The 16807-nt window shown below is 39.6% G+C and overlaps 1 protein-coding gene across 1 annotated transcript; it reads left to right on the plus strand.

Moving 5' to 3' along the window:
• Window positions 1-11307: 11307 nt before the first annotated feature.
• LOC118362573 (homeobox protein SIX6) lies at window positions 11308-16551 on the plus strand. The gene is made up of 2 exons (XM_035743005.2): window positions 11308-12100; window positions 13139-16551. The coding sequence occupies exons 1-2, from the start codon at window positions 11529-11531 to the stop codon at window positions 13302-13304; spliced, it is 738 nt and encodes a 245-aa protein (XP_035598898.1). The 5' UTR covers window positions 11308-11528; the 3' UTR covers window positions 13305-16551.
• The last annotated feature ends 256 nt before the right edge of the window (window positions 16552-16807 follow it).

A 16807-nucleotide genomic window follows, 5' to 3' on the forward strand; every position in this document is an offset into this window, starting at 1 on the left:
TATCAGTCATATTTCAAGAATTTCTGTGTAAAGTAATTCCTGCTTGCACTGTATACCCAGTTCATCTACAACTTATTACACCATGGTTATGCATATTCAGCATAATTCCAGAGTAAGTGGTTGAATGTGAGCATGTCCACAGAAGGAAATGAGAAGGCTTGTGGTAAGAATACTTATCTAAAAAACATACAGTGTCAGTCAAAAGTCTGGATATACCTACTCATTCAAAGGTTTTTCTTTATTTTTACTATTTTCTACATTGTAGAATAATAGTGAAGACATCACAACTATTAAAGAACACATATGAAATCATGCAGTAACCAAAAAAGTGTTAACAATATTTGAGATTTGAGATTCTTCAAAGTAGCCACCCGTTGCCTTGATGACAGCTTTGGACACTCTTGGCATTCTCTCAACCAGCTTCATGAGGTAGTCACCTGGAATTAATTTAAATTAATAGGTGTGCCTTGTTAAAGTTCATTTGTTGAATTTCTTTCCTTAATGCGTTTGAGCCAATCAGTTGTGTTGTGACAAGGTAGGGTTGTTATACAGAAGATAGCCCTATTTGGTAAAAGACCAAGTCCATATTATGGCAAGAAAAGTTCAAATAAGCAAAGAGTAACAACAGTCCATCATTACTTTAAGACATGAAGGTCAGTCAATCTGGTAAATGTCAAGAACTTTGAAAGTTTCTTAAAGTGCAGTCACAAAAACCATCAAGCGCTATGATGAAACTGTCTCTTATTAGGACCGCCACAGGAACAGAAAACCAAGAGTTACCTCTGCTACAGAGGATAAGTTCATTAGAGTTACCAGCCTCAGAAATCAGCAATTAACTGCACCCCAAATTGCAGCCCAAATACATGCTTCACCTAGTTCAAGTAACAGACACATCTCAACATCAACTGTTCAGAGGAGACTGGTGAATCAGGCCTTCATGGTCGAGTTGCTGCAAAGAAACCTCTAAAGGACACCAATAAGAAGAAGAGACTTGCTTGGGCCAAGAAACTAGAGCAATGGACCGGTGGAAATCTGTCTTTTGGTCTGAGTCTAATTTTTTTATTTTTGGTTCCAACCGCTGTATCTTTGTGAGACGCAGAGTAGGTGAACGGATGATCTCCATGTGTGGTTACCACCGTGAAGCATGGAGGAAGAGGTGTGATGGTGTGGGAGTGCTTTGCTGGTGACACTGTCAGTGATTTATTTAGAATTCAAGGCACACTTAACCGGCATGGCTACCACAGCATTCTGCCGCAATACGCCGTCCCATCTGGTTTGCGCTTAGTGGGACTATCATTTATTTTTCAACAGGACAATGACCCAACACACCTCCAGGCTATGTAAGCGCTATTTGATCAAGAAGGAAAGTGATGGTGCTGCATCAAATAACCTGGCCTCCACAATCACCCAACCTCAACCCAATTGAGATGGTTTGGGATGAGTTGGACCGCAGAGTGAAGGAAAAGCTTTCAACAAGTGCTCAGCATATGTGGGAACTCCTTCAAGACTGTTGGAAAAGCATTCCAGGTGAAGCTGGTTGAGAGAATGCCAAGAGTGTGCAAAGCTGTCATGAATGCAAGGGTGGCTACTTTGAATAATCTCAAATATAAAATACAATGATTCCATATGTGTTATTTAATAGTTTTGATGTCTTCACTATTATTCTATTATTGTAGAAAATAGTAAAAATACAGAAAAACCCTTGAATGAGTAGGTGTATCCAAACTTTTGACTGGTACTGTATATAAAAAAACGTATGGTACACGAGACACCTGTCTTATTCCCATCTCAGCGGAGGCTGCCGGGATGGCATAGTCCAAGAAGAAGCCAGCAGCATACCACCCTGCATCTCGCTGCTGGCTGCCTCTCACTCTAAGCAGGGTTGGTCCTGGTCGTCCCCTGGATGGGAGACCAGATGCTGCTGTAAGTGGTGTTGGAGGGCCAGTAGGAGGAACTCCAGGGCAGTGATTGGGGACATTGCCCTGTGTAGGTGCTATCTTTCGCATGGGATGTTAAACGGGTGTCCGGACTTTATGCGGTCACTAAAGATGTGGGTGGGGCGGCAGGGTAGCCTAGTGGTTAGAGCATTGGACTAGTAACCGAAAGGTTGCAAGTTCAAATCCCCGAGCTGACAAGGTACAAAATCTGTCGTTCTGCCCCTGAACAGGCAGTTAACCCACTGTTCCTAGGCCGTCATTGAAAATAAGAATTTGTTCTTAACTGACTTGCCTAGTAAAATAAAGGTAAAATAAAAAAATTATAATAATAAATAAAAAGATCCCATGGCACTTATTGTAAGAGTAGCGATGTTAACCCTGGTGTCCTGGCAAAATTACCAATTTGGCCCCCATACAATCATGGCCACCTAATCATCCCCAGCTTTCAGTTGGCTCATTCATCCCCCTCCTCTCCCCTGTAACTATTCCCCAGGTCATTGCTGTAAATGGGAATGTGTTCTCAGTCAATTTACCTGGTAAAATAATGGTTTAAAAAAAGAGGGGAGTGTGGCTAAGCTGCACAATGCATGTATCTCTCCAGAATGCGCTCTCTCCCGCCAATTTGTGCACAGTCATTGTTTCATAACTTAATTTGTTTGATTGTTAGTGTCTATCAATTCCCAATTACATATAACCCATAGTACATTTACCTTTTAATTAATTTCTAATCTACAATATTTGTTTGGCTATAGTCATTTCTGTTAATGCATTCAATATATTATTATTCCAGTCGTTTACCGTTCTCATTGTCGGAGTGGACACGTCTCTTGCAGAGCGCACAAACTATGCTACACAGTTTTGGTATATTTCATTCCATTTATGAGTTTTGTCAATTTAGTCATTGTCTTTTGTTTGGAGCACTACTTTCAATGTTGAGTAATGATGCGCACCTGATTATGCATAGAAATAGGCCTATAGGCTACCTGGCCTGCGAGCAAATGTAGGCATATAAATATAGTATAGTATTTCTGATTGGCTTAACACACCACCACTGATGACCTGTGGAGCTTCTCAAAGTAATGTTTTCTTCACCTCAAACTGCAAGCAAAGTCTGTTTTCACATCCATTGAGAATTACAATAGTTCCTCGATGTAGACTATTTGAAAAATATTTCCAGCTCTTTCCCTTTCGATAACCACTCAGCTCAAAGGGGGAAATGCCATGCTCTGATCCAGTGGAAACGTCATAAAATAGACCTACCTGATTACTTCTTATCCCTTGTGCAAACAGCCTACAGCTGTGTCTGTCCCGAGTTCAGTGCCGCAAGAAACTGAGGGCCTAGAATATTTTATATAATGTTGAAAGCTTTGGCCCGGATTCTAGTTAAGACTCAAGTTAAGTTAATTGTTTCAAGTTATGCAGACAGGCCATGCGTAGCCAATGTGAATGATAGGATATTTATTTTCATCCGGATATTTTCTACCTGCAGGCCGCAATGTTTTTATATTTTGGCTTTACATACTATTTTTACATAGGCTAGTTGGCAATGGCAATATAAGTTAGTTTTTAGGTTTATATCATTTTCATTTGGATAGGATTTTTGATTAACGGCATGATAATGATTTTAAGATATGAAGACGTTATTATAAATTAAAATAAATGGTTACACGAAAATGTGCATATGAAAACCATAACTGGCACGCAGATTGGTAGAAATTGTAAGATACATTGGCATTCCACGTGAGAGCGGCTGCCGAATCCTCCTGTAGCCTATTACTGGCAACTTCTGGAGAGAAACGGCAGAATCTGCGAAAGCCAGCGGGAGGAGGAGTATGGTCGGGTCTTTTTTTCAGGACAGTTTTTTAAAATTCTGGTTATCTTGATCTCTGGCTCCCTCTATTTCATCAAACCGTGCGCTTAAAGCATCAGACAAGCTCAATGCTTATATAGTTTATTTTTATTCAAACAGGGCTTGTCTCTATATGAAAAAAATACACGTTTAAAATGTCGACCAATCCATTGTTGAAAGAACAAATGACTTTCGGTTGACCCCGCAAAATAATTGTAGGGGACAGTCCAGATCATCTATCCTTTTAACCTCTTTAGAAACTTTAGGAAAAGGACTGGGCACAAACATGGATTGGACACAGTTACTGCATGGCTCTACCATGTGCTGTCAATGTGGTTAAAAAACAACACCAGGTAGATTCCATGAAATTCCTAATTGCTTTCTGTTGGTCTGCTCGGGCATGTTTGTTTGCATTAAGCCAAATCTAGTTTTCTCATGTACTATTTGTCCTGAGAGGGAGATTCTATTGAGCGTTTGATAAGACCCCTCTCCCCTCAGTCTCACAGCATCTGTATTCCATTAACTTGTATTAAGATTATATTTCAGAGCACAGATTGTGGAAAAGCATATGATGTCGGAGCACAGACTGTGGAACAGCATATGAAGTACAAGGTGGATGTTCATGCAATGACACATCTGTCAGTAAATCTGCTTTGCCTGATATAAAATTACACGGACTTTTGCACTCATTCCCTGAGTCTATAAATACATGTAATTACACCATAGTAAATTAATAAAATCCACATGCCTTAGCATGTTACAACACCTGTAGTATACTGTATGTAATGGTTCTCTCTCACCAGTAACATAATCTAGACTAATCCCAATTTAACGCAACATACACATATAGTATTGTAAAAGACTATTGTAAAACGTCATAAAGGTAACATTTGTTCTGTTTTATCATGTGCTGATTACACCTGTATTGTGATGCCTATATGCTGTGTACTGTGTGTCTGTTGAGACAGTGTTGTGTGCAGTATCTGTGTCATGCAGCAGGCCATGTGGGTACGTCCCCACACTGGCGGGTGGCTGCACTAGCCTTGGCCCTCCTCTATCCTTGTCAGCAGGGCTCTCTGACTGAGAGTCGGTGGATTATGCACACTGCAGGCCAATGGGTCACTGGATAAGAAGTCTTCTCTGTTACCGCAAATCCACAGATTAAATGCAGCGTGGAGAGCTAGTGCTACCCCGAGGGCAAATGGGACTGAAAACACGGCTCTGCAAGGTCTCCAGCTTTGGCTTAACCCTTCTGTCTGTCTAGTGATGAGACAATGTATGGATGGAATGGCTTATTTTAAAGTCCTCTGTCGCGGAGTTAAATACATCCAGGGCATTAGAGGGTTATGGCCAGTGTTGTTTTTCATGATATCTTAATTTGAAAGTTAATCCTGTGGCAGCTGAGTAGTATGAGACTAGAGGGAAACAGTCGGTCATGCAGAATGAACTGAACACAATACTACTGAGACAAATCATTCTGTGAGCAATAATTAGACAGTAGTATTTGATGGCTTCCTCAGTGTTTGGCAAGCCAGGGTGACTAACTCCATGCCCTAGGCAGCTCCAGGAAAACACAGCATGGGTATGTGCTCTCCTACATGCCTGCCAGGGCAATATTGTTAGGCTGCTTTAGAATACAGGGCTTATCGGGTTCCGATCTTTAGAGACCGGTCGAAAGGTAGCATGGCGTGGTCGCATCAGGGTTATACAGTGCCTTCAGAAAGTATTTATACTCCTTTACTTATTCCACATTTTGTTGTGTTACAGCCTGAATTCAAAATGGATTTAACAATGTTTTATACACACAATATCCCATAATGACCAAGTAAAAACATTTTTTTTTTAAATGTTAGAATTCCTTTTGAAAATGAAATGCAGAAATATCTCATTTACATAAGTATTCACTCCCCTGAGTCAATACCTTGTGGAAGCACCTTTGGCAGTGATTACAGCTGTGAGTGTTTCTGGGTAAATCTCTAAGCGCTTTCCACACCTGGCTTGTGCAACATTTTCCCATTTATTTATTTCAAAATTCTTCAAGCTTTGTCAAATTGGTTGTTGATCATTTCCAGACAACCATGTTCATGTCTTACCATAGATTTTCAAGTAGATTTAAGTCAAAACTGTAACTCGGCCACTCAGGAACATTCACTGTCTTCTGTCTTCTTCACTGTCTTAAGCAACTTCAGTGTAGATTTGGCCTTGTGTTTTAGGAATTCATCTCCCAGTGGAACCAGGTTTTCCTCCAGGATTGTGCCTGTTATTAGCTCTATTCCCTTTTATTTTTGACCTGAAAACCTCCCCAGTCCTTAACGTCTACAAGCATACCCATAACATGATGCAGCCACCGCTTGAAAATGTGCTTGAAAATACGGTACTCAGTAATTGTTTTATTAGATTTACCCAAAACATAACATTTTGTATTCAGAACAAAAAGTACATTTCTTTGCCACATTGTTTACTGTATTACTTGAATACCTTGTTGCAAACCGGGTGCATGTTTTGGAATATTTTTATTCTGTACAGGTTTCCTTATTTTTACTCTGTCAATTAGGTTAGTATTGTGGAGTATCTGCAATGTTGTTGATCCATCCTAAGTTTTCTCCCATCACAGCCATTAAACTTTGTAACTGTTTTAATGTCACCATTTGCCTCATGGTGAAATCCCATTGCGTTTTCCTTCCTCTCCGGCAACTGAGTTAGGAAGGACTCCTGTATCTTTGTAGTGACTGGGTGTATTGATACACCATCCAAAGAATAATGAATAACTTCACTATGCTCAAAGGGATACTCAATGTCTGCTTTTTGTGTTTTTACCCATCTACCAATAAATGCCCTTCTTTACAAGGCATTGGAAAACCTCGCTGGTCGTTGTGGTTGAATCGGTGTTTGAAATTCCCTGCTCAAAAGATACTTGTATGTGTGGGGTACAGAGATGAAGTAGTCATTCAAAAATCATGTTAAACACTATTATTGCATACAGACTGAATACATGCAACTTATTATGTGACTTCTTAAGTACATTTTTACTGCTGAACTTAGGCTTGCCATAACTAAGGGGTTGAATACTGATTGACTCAACACATTTCAGCTTTTAATTTGTAATTAATTATTAAACATTTCGTGAAAACAAATATTCCACTTTGACATTATGGGGTATTGTTTGTAGGCCAGTATCAACAAATCTCTATTTAATCCATTTAAAATTCAGGCTGTAACACAACTAAATGTGGAAGTCAACGTTATTATTCAAATGTTCAAGTGTGTGTGTGTTTAGGTTAGTGTGAGTAAATGTTACTATACAGTGTGCGTGTGTGCTCGTAAGTAAGTGTTTTTATTTTGCATGTGAGTCTGAGGAGGTACTAATAGTGTGGTGTATAGTTAGTAGTGGAAGGGAATGACAAAGGTGGTCAGAATGGGACAGTGGCAGGATGGGTGTTGGTGACAGGGCTCTTGTACCGTCTCGTCTGCTCGACTGATCCAAGGGAATCTGGGTCACTTCCAACCCGTTCACATGCTACTGTGTGTTCCCATCTCCTTTCCTGTTCCCTCTCCTCTGCCCTGGGCACGCTACGACCCAGCTAACTCCATGCTGATGACTCAAAGAAAATGTACTTGTCTCTTATGGCAAATTGAGAGAAAAATGAACAGCATTAGCCCCCCCCCCCTCTCTGGAGTCTCAATCTTCTGTTCTGTCATTTATTCTAGTATAAAGATATATCTAGTGGATAGTTATTGTTGAAAGCCTTATCTATCATGGCTTTCGTGGCTGACTATTTTTCTCTTCGTGTCTCTACTCTGCTCTCCATTTGTTGTTGAGAATGAGCACAATGGACAGGTACAGTACTAGTAAATCAAGCCAGCCAATGGAATGGAAGACTCCCTCTCCACCTTTCCAAATAGCGCCATAGTCTGTGATGCTGTCCAGTCAAAAAAAAATTAAGAATGAATCTTGATTGAAAACAAATGAATTAATCTCAACTGATCATGGCAAAGTTAATGAGAAAAGCAATACATTGTTACACAGATAAATATTGTAATCCAGGCTTTACACATCTGATACAGTGTCATTTGAGAATGTTATCTAGCATAGTGTCTGTGTATCTGATAGAATGGACATGTTACCAACAGCTCTCGAGTACAAACATTACCATAATGTTTTTGCCTTCATTATGTTAAATGTGAATGTAATTGAGTGCTTGTGACATTTGTTGTATTGTGTAGCTTATCCTAGTGATGCAAGTAAGCCCCTTTGAACAGAGCGATAGAGATAGATGGATATCTCCCTATAAGGTGGTTGGGTGATGTGATTAAGTAATTAATTAAATAATTTGCTAAACCATGAGGGAAGGCAAGCCACAGAAATATGGATTAGGAATTTTATGACCTACAATAGTGCAATAATCCATCTTAAAATAGAGGTGGTCAACAAACAATACTGATCATGAGAGATGAGATTACTCTAAATCTGTTTGACTGAAGGCCTCTCAAGTGGATGTATTAAATCATGCAGTTATTTCAAAATATATTAAGTAAAAAACAAACACCAAACCGTTATGCTGCTCTTAACTTCTAATATATACCAGTAGGTCTATTAGTATTATAAACTATAATATCATCATAGGGTATAGAATTGTTCTCTCTATCTGTGTGTGTGTGTGTGTGTGTGTGTGTGTGTGTGTGTGTGTGTGTGTGTGTGTGTGTGTGTGTGTGTGTGTGTGTGTGTGTGTGTGTGTGTGTGTGTGTGTGTGTGTGTGTGTGTGTGTGTGTGTGTGTGTGTGTGTGTGTGTGTGTGCGTGTTTAGCAGAACATTTTAATTACTCGACAAATAGAATGGAAGGTGTCCCATCTCACAATGAAAATGTGCCATCTTAAATAACAGAACTTGTTTGGACAATCATGCCCACAATCAGTGCAGAGTTTGGTTGTGGATGGGGCTGTGCGGTCTATGACGAACAAAGCAATAGGCAGAACAGACGTCTTTGTATGAGATCCACTGTCTGTGTTTTGTGTGGTTGAGTTGGTGAATGTCAGTCCGGGGATATCGGTGTAAGGATACTGTCTTTTGGCACAGTTGTATATGCACTTGTAATATGCTCACTGTAGGCCTGCCTACCTTTTAAAACTGTATATTCTACAATGAATAAGTAAGTACTCCATACATGGATTGGCAATGTAGCCTAATTGTTTATTGTTGTGTTAATCATCGACAAAATATTAATGATTTCATATTTTGCCCCTGTTAACCAATTAAAGGCCTATTTGAAAATGACAAATGCGTACATTATGCATGTAGTAGTATGAATAGCTATAGGCTACATAAAACCATAGACTTAAACACAACCATATACGTAGTAATTATATATATTTTTCAATTAGTGAAAGTATTTTGGTTTTAGCTTAGCCTATGTGTGTCTATTTGCCCCTCCAAGAAATGTCCGATTTTAATTTCTAAAAACGTGAATGCAGTGTTATCATAGGTCTAGGGCTAGGCTGAGTAAAAGAGTCACAAGCTCATGTTTAATTACTATGTTTCCATATGAAATCAAACTGTACTCCGCCATGTAGTCTTACTGTAAGCTTGGACATAGACTTAAGGCTTCTGTTATGTTTGCGCTGTTCTACTGTCGTGCATAGCCAAATTGTTTATTGACAGACCTCCATTTATGATATCGAACATTTTACCATATTTTATTGATGCGCTCTTCATAGAAAAAGAAAGTGTCCTTGTAAATTTAGGTTAGGATTACAGCATGAAATATTCAAAGGCATCTAAATATTTCAAAGCTACACCTTGTCACTCATCTTCACAATTACTTTCCCATTTTGTCTGTGTCCGGTCTGGAGTCCTTATCCTTTCTTTACGCTTGTTCTCCGACCGGTGCTAAACCTATAATAATATGCTATGGTTTTATGATTAGACCCCACTATTAAGAACTTGAATCGTGTTAATCCGTATACTGTTCTCATATAGACTGTGTCCATCCTGTTACTCTGCAACATTACAGTGACCGTATAGACTTACAACCTACTTTTATCAGCTTGTTGACAAATGTGCAAATAACCCTTTTCTGTGTTTGATTGTTATTAAGCTATTATGATCATATCAAAGATTTTAATAAAATATAATTTATGTTGATAAAGTAGGCCTGTTATTTACACTTTATGAAGGCAGTAGACAAAGGTTCAGAAAAAAATAACACATTTTGGAGCTATTTCTGTGATGATTTGGAGAAACTGTGTCGCCGAATAGCCAAGCGCACGTTGCATGAGATGAACAGCTTCTTGCGCAGAAGGCAGGCAGTTTCATAACCCCGCGCCATGAGCCTCCCATAATTCATGCAAAAAGAGCCCTAAGGGATTCAGTTGATCTGTGTGTGTGTGTGTGTGTGTGTGTGTGTGTGTGTGTGTGTGTGTGTGTGTGTGTGTGTGTGTGTGTGTGTGTGTGTGTGTGTGTGTGTGTGCGTGTGCGTGTGTGTGTGTGAGAGAGAGAGTCTGAAAATAATATCAGGCTTTTCCGTTAGAATGAACTTTACCACTGTAGCCAGCCATGAAATAATGTGACCCGACACTTCAAACCATCTGCGCTATCTATCCGCCTTCTTATTTACTAAATCAGCCCGTGCACAAAACGGAGTGTATCTGATACTAAACCCGAGTAGCCCAGCAGTGCCACGATAGTTTTATACACAAACGTTCCGTTTTTTTCTGCAGTGTTTAGCAAAAAACGTCTCTTTGATGGATTAGGCTGTAGGCAAGTGTGCAGTGTGAATTAGAAATAGAAGCAGTGATTTAATCTGAGAAGAAGCAGATGCAATACAATATGTCATGGCAGATCAAATAAAGATACATCTGTCAAATATGTCTGATCCAATAAAGATGCGCCTATAATATGTCGATGTAGCCTACATCATCAAAATAACCGAATTTGATGCGAATGACTTCAATTGTTCCAGCATACAATCCTAGATTCATTCAACGTATAGCGTAGTGCCGTATTTTTTTGTGATCAAATGAGTCCCAACAATTCTAGAGCGTGGATGAACGGGATTTTCTGCGTGCGTTAGGCTATATTCAATATCATGCTATTGTAATCGCAGAACATTCGTTGTCTGTTTTTATTCTTTTTTTGAACTATTTTTAAAACGGTATGATAATCAGCCAATGTCTGTCGTGCCTGCTGCGGGGTCTTATTTTCCATTTTCAATTAAAGAAGTAGGCTAAACGTGTGAACGTATTGCGTTTTAATTGACTCGTCGCTTTTCTTCTACACATCCATGATTTACAAAGGAGGGGATGTAGGAAAACATGGAAGGCAATTAAAGGTTTGAAGACAAAAAGCAAAGGTCAAAATGTTTACATTCTAAAAAGCCGCTGTCGAGCACTGGGAGGTGCTGCATTCTCTTAGCGCTCCTTTCCGCGTGATTGGTAAACTTGACAGTGATTGACGGGCATCCATGGCAACCAATCTGCCAAGTCCAATAGAAAATCAGCAGAGGGGCTGACTGTATTCCCCCCTTCAAAATACATCTCGGGTCTAGTTTTTATACTCTTGTAATTTCTACATACCAAGTTCACCAGCCGAGGGCATAGTTCCTCCGTGTTTTTAACGGTTGATCTGTTAACTTTGGGATTGCCTTTTTGTGTGGATCCGACGATCAGAGAGCGAGAGGGAGAGAAGGGTAGGCGCGAGAGGGGAGCGTGTGAGTCAGAGAGAGACGGAGGTGAAACGAAAAGCCTCCATGTTTCAGCTGCCTATCTTGAATTTTAGCCCCCAGCAGGTTGCGGGGGTTTGCGAGACTCTGGAAGAGAGCGGGGACATTGAGCGCCTCGGTCGCTTCCTCTGGTCTCTGCCCGTCGCCCCAGCAGCCTGCGAGGTCCTCAACAAGAATGAGTCGGTGCTTAGGGCGCGGGCCATCGTGGCCTACCACACCGGGAATTTCCGAGAACTCTACCACATTCTGGAGAACCACAAGTTCACCAAAGAGTCTCACACTAAACTACAGGCCCTGTGGCTCGAGGCGCACTACCAGGAGGCAGAGAAGCTGCGGGGCCGCCCGCTAGGGCCAGTGGACAAATACAGGGTGCGGAAGAAGTTCCCTCTACCCAGAACGATATGGGACGGAGAGCAAAAGACCCACTGCTTCAAGGAGAGAACCCGACATTTGTTACGAGAATGGTACTTGCAGGATCCTTACCCTAACCCGAGCAAAAAGAGGGAGCTCGCGCAAGCTACTGGACTTACTCCCACACAAGTGGGAAACTGGTTCAAAAATCGTAGACAAAGGGATAGAGCGGCGGCTGCGAAAAATAGGTAGGCTACATGCTGCAGTCTGTACCTTTTTGTATTTTTATCAAAGATGGTGTGAGGTGGCTACAACGTTTATTGTTACATTCTTAACGAAATGGACCTTGCGTTGCGACCATCTCAGTCAGCCTAAGTATTTGCATTTTTTTTCAATAAAAGCAATTATTTGTGCAAATATTGTTCCATCGAATTGTTTGAATTATGTTATTTTGAGTAAACATTGAAATATAGTTGGCTATAATATATAAATAGTATATTTAAATTACATTTGTTCATAAATATTCTCAACGGAAATGACACCATAAACGCTGTAGCCTATTGAAATGAAGCAAACTGTATGACAAACTCCATTGTGTGACTATAGCCCTTGTCATTTTCATTGCAAAACGAACGCATGTCTTAATGCAGTGTTTCCCCAAATTGACCATTAGCCTATGTAGTCTTGCTAAAACTAAACTTGAAGCATAGGCCTAGCTACTCCCCGAGTCAAGTGTCTCAATAATTCCGTTCAGATTATCCTTCGTTTTCCACAATCCATTTAGATTGTATTGTCCGTGTTACATCTTTGAACATAATTTAACAACAAACATGAAATTGTCTGAAACATTTTTGTATCATGGATGTTGCTTAATTTAATGAAAGACAGAAACACAAGAGCCCTACGGTATTAGGTTATTTGTTCAATCATGTCTGATGACACTTGTGCTGAACAGCAAATCATGAAGGCAGCACGTGTATTGAACGAATCTAAATGATTTCCTATAAGAAAATATTCAGGCTAGTCTGACAATCAATTTCAAATTGTGCTCACTGTGTGGGTTTGGGATTGATGTGTCTTGATTGTGTTTGTGCATTTACTTGTAGGCTATATAATATTTTTTAAATGCATTTGTTTTGCTCCTGGTCTGGCACGTGTGTATCTGATGCTAGACTTAATTACAGCAAAAATTATGTTTCAATTGAGGATTTACTTTAATAGAACCTATTCGTATTGTATTGTGCTTTCTAATTCTAGTATTCCCCCCATGTCTGTCTTTTACCCAGGCTACAACAGCAAGGGATGTCCCAAGGCTCGGTTCGGTCTTTGGCAGATGATGATGGAACCGTCGATCGACTCGGTCCCGCCTCTAGTCCCGAGGCTAGTTTGTCAAGCAAAGCCGCCACCTCGGCTATCTCGATCACTTCCAGCGACAGCGAATGTGACATCTAATGGCGCACGAGGCAGTCCAGAGGAGGGAGAGGATAAATTCACAGGAGATAAATAAAGGAAATCCTAAAAGACAATCTAACAAAAAAACAGTCAGTGCCTGCGTTTGAATTTAAAGAAACTGGTCTTCTTTGATGGCTGCCAAAACATGAGGGATCTGACGGAATGACCTGTCTTAAAGCTATACTTTCTTTTTTGTTGTCGTTTTTCCGCTATGGGTGGCTGAAGCTAATACAAGCGGACAGAAAATGTAAAGAAAAATCATATTCATATTCACAATCCCTTTTTAGGGAGGACTAATAAACCAATGCCTCAAGATACAACTAAAAATGAAGAAAAAAAATACATTTGAGCGCCTAACCTGCTATTTTCTGTGGGTATTTCATGTTGAAAAGACGCTGTAATATTTTTACTTTACTTTTAAAGTTTTATAAATAATGTTTATTTACCTATTTAAATGACTGGCTCTGTTAGAATGTGATATTATTTTGCTTGGTGTTTTTAATATTTACCTTGTGCACAGGTGAACCCGTTGAGCATGTGCGCTTTAGTAAACATGTGTTTCAGTAAAAACGTTTTTTTTTTTAAAGAAGTAAAGATAACTTAATAAAATAATTGTTTATCAAAAGAACAAAACATCAGTTTTTTTATTCTCAGATTACAACGATTGAGAATGGTGTTTGCAGTTATTGTATCACTCGATTATTACTTGATATTACTAGGCAATCTAGTAATTTGCCACAATAAATTAGATTATAGTTTTGGGATTTGGGACGATATTTACAATATGATATCTGTGACAGAATATTTAAAGTATCGTCCTATGATAGGCCTATAGTGTGATGCAGCGTTCTGTATGTATAATTTTGTGCCTCTGCGTTGCCCTGATGAAGTGGTCTCGGTTATATATCTGGTTATTTCAGGCATGTTAAGTTAGTAGAGGTGCTGACTAACGGAGAGTGAACTGTAGTAGGCTATACAAATAAGCAGTCGCACAATAAGCTCCCAGAAATATATTGGATAAATCAACGTTTCTGCATCACATTGTGAGGGTGTACGTACTTAACTACCACATAAGCTACAGATCATCAAATGTGGACTCTGAGTGAGATTTTTTTTTTGTAAGTTTATAATGCCACACTTTGTGCCGTGACACGTTCTCGACATATAGCCTAATTGACCAACAACATGCTTTGCGTCATGTAATACGGCATGACAGCCAGAGGTCAGAGAAAGGCCGGCTCACAAAACGAGACAGTCTCCCGGAGCAAAAACAAATTGTCCTACACAACACCATAATATGAAATGCGATCTGGCTGACGGATGTGCATGGAAATACATAGGCTTTTGTCCTACATTTTAATCTCAATTGTGCTATTGTTGTGTATTTCAAATTATGATTTTGTAGACTAAACCTATCACATTTAATTTAGATATTTGAATCATCGATTTCTAGCTGAGGCTAAAACTTATCAAAGAATTGCATCTGCATGGGATGCGATAGGCTACTATTCGATCGTGGATCTATTCTAAACCATATTTCCTATTATCGCGGAATGAATGTTTGATAACCTAATGTCTGCCACGATTAGCCTATACATCTATGGCCTATTTTTCAAAATTATATTTCATTTCATGGCTACAATGATATCATGTTAGCAAAACTGGTATTTGAATAGTCTGTTATTTATATTTGTTCATTAAGGGTTCAGTGAAAACAACGTTTTTAAGAGTAGACCTATAGGCATAAAGGTTTGTACCAGACCAGTTATGGCGGGCTAAAAAACGTAATGGCCAGATAGGCCATTTACCGCTGGCATACATCCCTGGTTCTGATGAATTAATGCCTATTCATTAGAACGTAAAGACGAGAGTTAGCTATTAGAACGTAAATATGAGGGTAAATGCATATGTAGGCCTTCATCTGCTGTAAAAAAAAATGTCCGTCCCTCTTTCCGTGCGCTTATATGATGTCAGTCCAAATGAGCATCGCAAATAAGAAATGAAAAACACAGAAGTGCTGTTTTTCCAACGGATCCAGAGTTCTGGGTTGGGGCCTACACCTGGGTTTTCATCCAATTTCCAATGAATTAAACTAACCAGTGAAAGGAACAAACTGTATTTCTCTGAACGTTTTTCAGCTGGAACAACACAGAAGTCAATGCAGTGTTTCGTTTTTGGGATAAAGAGGAAGCATGTGAGGGGACGAAAAGGGGCGCTTTGAGTTTCTTTCAAATGATGGGGACAAAATGGCTGAATATTTCCGTTTCTATTGAAAATAAGGGCGACCAGGGGGATGCATGAAAAGGTATTTGTAGCAGTCAATAAGGTTGTCAAACTGGTCAGCGGTAATCAGCACTAATGATGAGGTCTAGGGTCCCCGCGTGAACAAAGGGGCGCTCCCAATGTTTTGTGAGCGGAAGCAACACGGGTTCCCCTTCAAAGAATGAACTGCAGTCAGGGTAGTCTGCCAGGGGTACGGAAATCAGAACGTTTGTGTAGTGTGTGTGTGTTTGGCAGCTGCTGCAATGTGAATTCGTGAGTTGGGCGATTAAAAGGATTTAATGACCAATTGATTGACTGTTTTCTGACTTGTACGTTTGCAGCAGTCATAGCACGTTAATTGTGCTTCAATAAACACGTCGAACATTTTGAATAATAAAGAAAAGGCTTCTACGTTTTGTAAAATATGAAACGACGTTGGATATACCCGCGAAGCGGGTTAATTTGAAAGACCTTTGTCTCTCATCCTTTTAGACCTCTAGCCCTTTAATATATTGGTAACATTATATCTTCTGGATTTTTGTGTGTATTTTTTAAGCCATTTAAAAAAATTAAAGCAGGTGCAACACCAATTTCAATGTAGCCTATGTGTCCATCATAATATGAAAGAAGGTTCTCCTTCTCTTGAACTCCGATCTCTCTATGCTGTTGCGACTTTATTATGATCGAATCTGTCAAAGGAGTTCAGCAGTGATAGCTTTCACTATGTGATGCGAGCTGGTGTCAGCACTAACAGTGGGCTATGTCAATGTGTACTATTTCTCCTGTAGCAGTTAGGTCTACATGATAGTGTCTGGCTATCCACCACATACTCTTGTCTTTAATAATCTATTTTTTAAAGTAGTAATTGTGATTGTAAGACCACGCTGTAGCCTAATATACAACGAGACTGTAATATAGGCCAACCTACAACTTCTCCTTTGATTGGTCTGGAATATTTTTTTACTCCACTCTGCTTCCTGTTTAAATCCCCTGGTTTTAGGTTGTTTTTTTATTAACACATTATAGGCTCTGCTATAGACAACATGGTCCCGTAAAAACCATATTCAATTATAGGCATATATGTATTATTATTATTACTGTCCTTTTTATTGTTGTTATTATTGTTATTCATATTATCAGTTGTAACCAAGAGACATTTCCAAAATCTAGTCTATTATTTTCGTAAAACAGATATTACGACAGAATAGGCCCCTTGCCATAGAGCGGACCATTCACCTTTT

The sequence above is a fragment of the Oncorhynchus keta genome, chromosome 29, assembly GCF_023373465.1.
Source record: "Oncorhynchus keta strain PuntledgeMale-10-30-2019 chromosome 29, Oket_V2, whole genome shotgun sequence".
NCBI classification, from domain to species: domain Eukaryota; kingdom Metazoa; phylum Chordata; class Actinopteri; order Salmoniformes; family Salmonidae; genus Oncorhynchus; species Oncorhynchus keta.